This window comes from Aphanomyces astaci (genome assembly GCF_000520075.1).
Source record: "Aphanomyces astaci strain APO3 unplaced genomic scaffold supercont1.67, whole genome shotgun sequence".
NCBI classification, from domain to species: Eukaryota; Oomycota; class Saprolegniomycetes; order Saprolegniales; family Verrucalvaceae; genus Aphanomyces; species Aphanomyces astaci.
The window spans coordinates 294151-301129 of record NW_009798330.1 but is presented as its reverse complement, the minus strand read 5'-3'; the positions used below and the strand labels follow the sequence as shown (position 1 = coordinate 301129).

Sequence of the window (6979 nt, the reverse complement as noted above, 5' to 3'; positions counted from 1 at the left end):
GCAACATGAAGATGACTCGATACAGTATATACGCCGATTGCACTTCAGATTGAAAGCGATGATTCAATCTGCGTTGGATTCATCATGATCGTGCTGCAGTTCAGAACCCACCAATCTATTTCGACCGTTGTTTGCGACCCTACCCTTCGGCGTCACTAGCGGATGGTTACTGACCTTGTCAAGTGACAGTCTTAGACCGCGAACATGAACAATGTTGTGCTGGTCGAGAAAAAGAATAGCAGTTGGCGATGAAATCTGTAGAACTATGGCAAGTGAAATTACTACACATCGCAGAAATACTCATTTGTCAAAACTTCCGCTCTTACGAAGGCACCAACGAACAATGAAGACAGTCGTGTGTCTGGTCAAAGGCAAAATATGTCGTATAGACCTAAATGAGAGTCTGACCGTGGGTTTCCTCATGGCAAAGGTCAAGGAACAGCAACCATTGCAATCGTTTTGGATGGATGTATACCTGATGAAACGAAACGGCAAGTGGCTCAAGTCGGGGGACCCTGATGCCCAGGAGTTCATGCGACGTGGCCAATCGAATGGCATCCGAGCCATGATGCAAAAGCACGGGGCTATGCACGCCTCGACTGAAATTTCAGACCCCGCCATCGGCTTCCCGGACACTGAAGCTATTGAAGATGACGACATCCACGTCTTTGTGCATACTCAATCACCGGACGATCACCAGCGTACTTGTGAGTTGCAACTCTGTTTTGTCTGGACTAATATGTTTTTGGTGTTGTCTCAGTTGATTTGTGGGCGTATGGCGAGCCGTATCATGTGGCGGCTTGGAATTGGCTGCGTAAGCGCTTGAAGTCCAAGAAAGCAGCCCTGGCTGCGAAATAGGACGCCTGTGTACGACATCCATTCGACGTTGATTTCAGTTTGGAATGATGGAGGAAATTGAGAATTAACCTGAGAACAGCGGCAAGTGGGGGCAATTGGAATGAAGCGACTTCACCATAATTCAAGCTAATCGTATGCCATTTGCCTGCGACGAGATCGTTGGGGATTAGTTCATGACTGTAAAGTACTACGTAGTAGACAACATCGTAAAGAATTGGTAGTCGATGCATTGTTGGAACGATTACTAATGACAAGTATTGACCCTACTACCGGTAGTAGGGTTGATCTAGACCTTTTTAATCAATTTCATGGCAAAATGGCCGATTTCTGACAGAAGTGGCTGTCTCAAATATAACGTTAACATCCAAGTTGATCAACTTTGTTAGCTATATTTGCTTCCAAATATATATGTTTTACAAAATAAATGTGCCGGATACAGTGCACAATTGGAGAAACGAAACACGAAATTTCGTAAACCCAGATAGTGGACATATTTTGATTTGATATTTGTATGCCAAAATTATATCCAGAGATATAAAGGTTTTACGAAATCGAGTATCCGGACACAGTTTCAGAATTTACACAGCAATGCCATCGGCCAAGAGCAAGGCCCCAGCGGCGCCGACCACCGAGGACATATGGTCTGTCAACAACTGGGGTTCAAGGTATGTTGCTTCGGTATAGCAGTAAAACACGCTATCAGCACAGTGAACTGGGAACGAACTCGACACAGTTGCACCCGAATAACAAAATATGCAATCCACATGACAACGAATAAAATGCAAAAAAGCACATCATAACTTGATTGGATTAGTGACTTGAATTCAATTTAAGGTCTGTGATTGGTCCGCCTTGGAAACACCGAAACGTTCAAACTTTGAAATGCCTGCCCCACTGCTTCCCCAGCGAGTCCAAAGGCGGTACAACCTCGACATGCGCATCAAGCTACTCATGGCCTATGGGAATACATATCTCGCGGATAAGGCTATTTCTGCACTAGAAGGTATTCCACGCACAACTTGGCTGACATGGCTGAGTAAGAAGGACGCATACCTCACCTCCGAACGCAACAAACGGTGCTTGACGCTTGGTGGTCAAGGGAAACCTGTCGCCATGCAATTCGCCAACGACTTGTTGGCCTTCATGAAGGCCGTTCGAGCCGACAGCCACCTCTTGACCACTGCTCATATGGTCACATGGATCAAGACCCATCAGCAATCCTGGGTCGAGACGTAACTCCAACGGAAAGCCGCTAGTGGAACCGGGTACGATGGATTGTGTCAACGCTTTGCCCACTGCAATGGCTTTGAGCAGCGTGTACCATGTTATTCCAAGCTGAAACGAACTCAGTTGGAAGAGCAAAAGATTGCGTTTGCGGCGACCTTCTGGGAGGAGCACCATGAGAAGCCCCTACTAGACATTGTCAATATGGATGAAACAGCAGTGTACTATGACATGCCAACTCGACGTACGTGGTGTGAAATTGGCGAAGACGCGAAAGTGGATTCGACCGAGAAGCACTCCGACCACCTCACGGCCGTGCTTGGAGCCTGCGCTGATGGTGCGGTATGGTGCATGCGGCTTACATGTGACGTAGGGACGACGCTGCCAATACTATTTATCGTGCGTGGCCGACCCGGTGGCCGATCGAGACTGATGAAGTCAACGTGTCCTGATGGACACGTATACGCGGTTCAAGAAACAGGTTGGATGGATGCGAGTGTGTGGGTGTATTACCTCAAGGAGCTGTTGAAGTATGAGCTGGTTGGCCCGTCAGTCCTGCTGGTAGACAACCTCGCTGCTCATGTCTCCTACACGTCGCGGCGCACTGTCGATGAAGAGCTGTATGGTTTCTTGGAGCCGCTGCCGCCAAACACAAACAGCGTATGCCAACCTCTTGACGTTGGCTTGATGGGGCCACTGAAGGCCAAGCTTCATGCTTTGTGGCTACAGCAGAAGCCGGTGAAGTCTACGGCAGAGAAGAGAATGAAGATGATTGAACGCACGATCAAGGCATGGGAAGTTTGAGTGAGTCTGCGGTGAAAAGGTCATTCGAGAAAGCACTGCCACGCGTCCCTCGCGAGCGATGCGAGCCATCCATGAGCGTAGCGAGTAAGCCCCGCAGGGCCAATTTTTCGTAATATACTACCTCCAGACGGAAATAGAAGTCCCTTTTCATTCTTAGAGGATTTTTCAGAATTAACCGGAATTAATCATTTTATAGAGTCTATTTATATGTATCCGGATACGAGTCACGATTTTATACTGATTATATTATAGACCTGCATTAATTTATATTCTGTACAAAACATAGTTTAAATTGTTGCTGACTATTTGTTCATGCAGGTAGAATGCATGCAAACCACAAACATTCATAGAGTAGAACCGCCTTATCCATTAGGGTATTCATCTTTAAGGTATTATATTCCACAGGGATACGGATCATACAAAGACCTTTACAACAAGCATCCTTAGGGCAAAAACAGATAACACCATCAAACAAATCACCAATTTTATTAATTTTCACCAAAAGGGACTTATATTTCCGTCTGGAGGTAGTACTTTATTTGAGTTTATTGGGCAAACGGTGAGGATTTAATGGTTTTTGACTGTTGCACTTGACTCCTTTGATCTTTGGCTACCTGTTGGTGGATTTTGTTTTTGTTTAAGTAAAGTATTTGTTATGTTGGATTTTGTATGGGTTTGTTCTGGAGTCCTGTGGACTCAGTTGTGGAAATTTGAATATTTTTGTGATGCTGTGGCTAATCACATCAGTTGAATTTTTCGTATTTTATCAGACGAGTGTTGTATGACAAAATAATATTCGAACTTGTCTCGATGTGTGGCTTGCAAACTCTTATATATTGTTGTGTGCAACTGTGTCGAGTTCTTTCCCAGTTCACTGTACGAGAAGACGCTGTTCCGTTCTACCGGTAGTATGAATATCGTATTAATACTGAGCACAATTATGAGCATCATGGGCGTGTCTTGACTTTGATGTCTAAGAAGGGCAATGACAATACCTCCACCATCACACAAATACACTAACTTTACGCTACCTCGGCCATTTCTAGGGCCTGCCGAGGTGGGGCAGTCGTGCCCTTTGTGTCCACCACACCAGCACTTCCCACAACTGAACCATTATAATAGGCTGTCCTGCGCCGCGTCCCGCGACATGGGCGATTCCACGAAATCTTCTCTGGGGGTTGCTTGACGACGATTCTGTCTCATTTCTCGTATAGTATGGCTATAAATTACCTAGTCATAAAATGCATTGGGTTTACTGAGACTACTGAAGCCTAAATGCACAGAAAGCTCTCCAATGGTCAAGTGCAGTGCTCCACTGGAAGGCTTCCACGATCCTTGGCTGCAAATTACAGAGTGTCTGTGATTATCCCTATACAGTAAATAAAGATAATCTATTTGGAAATCCTAGGATGCCGGCGCGGGAGTAGCGCCTTCTCGCGCAAGGCAAGGCACCGACTATAGAAATCCAAGGATGCCGGTACGGGAGTGGCGCCTTCTCGCGCAAGGCAAGGCGCACGGATGACACCGACTACAGTATAGTAGCCTATAATGCATGCGTCAAAGCTTGCACTGAGCTCTGGCTTACCTAGTACCTGAGAGTGTCGTCCATCGCATACCCGTCTGGGCCAAACGCTTCTACTGGAAAACAATGATTGCGAAGTTACCAAGCGTAAACTTGCTACAGTGCGCGAGAAAATAGAAAGGAAAGTGGATAAAAAGTGGGGGGGTTTTCGCCACGAGGTCAAAAATGAGCAAAGTCAGCTGACTTTTAGATATGCTGCTCAGGGCAGTGTGGCAGATTCGTAGCACATTGCAGAACAACCAAATTCATGGTTGCCAAGAAGTATCAACCATTCACATGTTTGTATGTTGCGACAATATATAAGGACATACAAAAAACAAGATAGACAAAATCAGTACTTAGTTTTGTCACCATGGCATGCATGCACCGCAAGGCACCGAGATGCCATTGAGGTCACCAACTTTTCGAGATATGACTGATCGATCTCGTCCCAGGACAAAGTGATCTGACACATGAGATCACGCCTTGAACTGAACTGGCGCCGCCCATTATCGTACACCTTGCGCGACAAACACGCCCAAACATTCTCGACCGGATTCAGATCCGGCGAAAAGGCAGGCCAGGGTAAAACACTAACATCGTGTTCTTCCAAAAATGCTTTTGTTGCATGCGAGCTATGAATGCTAGCATTATCCTGCTGAAAGATGAAGTGAGTACCATGATGGAGGTGGGCAAACGGAAAGAGGAACTCCGACAACGTGTGAACGTATGCCTCCGAGTCCTGACGACCTTGCAACAGAACAACGCGACTCTTGCCTAACCATGAAAAGGCTGCCCAGATCATGACGATGCCGCCGCCGTTTTGGCGGTTCATTCGCTGCTGCTTGGGGTGCCGCTTGTCATGCCAGTACTTCTGGTAACCATCCGGGCCATCGAGGTTGATTTTTTTCTCATCCGAAAAGACAACATGTTTCCAGCCTTCGTCCATGGTGACGTAGGTCTCTGCCCACTTGAGACACACTGCTTTGTGGGCGGCCGTTAGCAGTGAGGTTGCAACACGGAAGACGTGCTCTCAGTGTTCCGTGTTCTGGAGAAGTCGCTGAACGGTACGCACATGTACATCTAGTTGCAGGTGCTGGAGAATCTCAGAAGCACTACTTTGGCCTTTAGACGCTTCTCGCAGAATCGCCGCCTTTGTGCGGTCGGTTAGCTTCGGGTTGCGACCCGTTGGGCTCGGGGTGGCATAACCTGCAGGGTCGCGCAGCATCGTGGCTATGGCTGTCTTGTACACCCAACTTGGCTGGCAATTTGGCGAAGCGACTCCCCGTGGGCACGACGAGCGACGATCTCCCCAACTTGGCGCTCATTGAGTTTCTTTCTTCGAGCCATCACAATTCATTTTGTTTATCTTGTTTTTTGTATGTCCTTATATATTGTCGAAACATACAAACATGTGAATGGTTGTTACTTCTTGGCAACCATGAATTTCGATGTTCTGCAATATGCTACGAATCTGCCACACTCCCCTGAGCAACATATCTAAAAGTCAGCTGATTTTGCTCATTTTTGACCTCGTGGCATCAAAAAAACCACTCTTTATCCACTGTCCTTTCTATTTTGTCGCGCACTGTAACTTCGCAATCATTGTTTTCCTGTAGAAGCGTTAGTAACTAGACGAGATGACATACCCAACCATGTATGATCTCATCAAGAAGTATGGGTTTCCACTTTTCGGCGCATGCGCTTTCGGCGCATCCGGATAAAACATCCGGATAAATGACTTTGGGTTCACGGCCATTTCATTGTCCAACGAAGTCCATGCCCCCAAGGCCAACGACAATAAAGCGCTTCCGTTGGCGTCGAGTCGGGGCTTACACGCAACGGTACGTTGCCTCTTACAACATGTAAATGATGCTGCTAGTTTGCGTTAATGCTATCACTTGGCTGAATGCATAGGTCATTCACATCGACTTCGACGACAGCCAAAGTCGGCGATGCGTGCATCCTTCGATTTCCCAGTTCCATCCATGATTTGTGTACTGCATATAGATGTACATGAATTCCCACATTGTCCTAAGTCCGTGATGATGGTTGTATGTGTATGATATTTGAACTAAGGGTTGTATTGTATCTCTTAGCCGCCACTCGTTCGTTTTGCAGCTTTATTCCTTTGTTCATGTTTGCTTGTATGCATATTGTCAATTACTAGTATATCCATAGCTGATTTTATCGTGAGACTTGCACGAGCGCTTGCTTGCAAATACTATGAAGTCTTTGTTTTGGATTGTTTGCTTAAGAGGTGAATCAGCCTTGTTGACAAATTTGTGCCAGAGTTGTTATACGAACGGAAACTGCATTCTTTAATACAAAAAATCCTTTTCTTTTACAACCTTTTGTACTCTTCCTGCCGCTGTTGTCCTCCCATGTCGGGCAGATTCTAGGTCACTTGCGGCACCGTCCACCGACTTTGCCCCTCCCGTTGACGACAATTCTTGATCGCGTGCGATACTTCTATAAAATAATTTATACTAAATTTACCGAATTTGCACGTACTGTTTCCGCTTCATTTTT

At 46.2% G+C, this 6979-nt stretch overlaps 1 protein-coding gene across 1 annotated transcript; it reads left to right on the top strand.

Moving 5' to 3' along the window:
• Positions 1-343: 343 nt before the first annotated feature.
• On the top strand, positions 344-858 carry H257_15206 (hypothetical protein; the record flags this gene model as incomplete). Its single annotated transcript, XM_009843226.1, has 2 exons — positions 344-701; positions 761-858. The coding sequence occupies 2 exons, from the start codon at positions 344-346 to the stop codon at positions 856-858; spliced, it is 456 nt and encodes a 151-aa protein (XP_009841528.1).
• Positions 859-6979: the final 6121 nt, after the last annotated feature.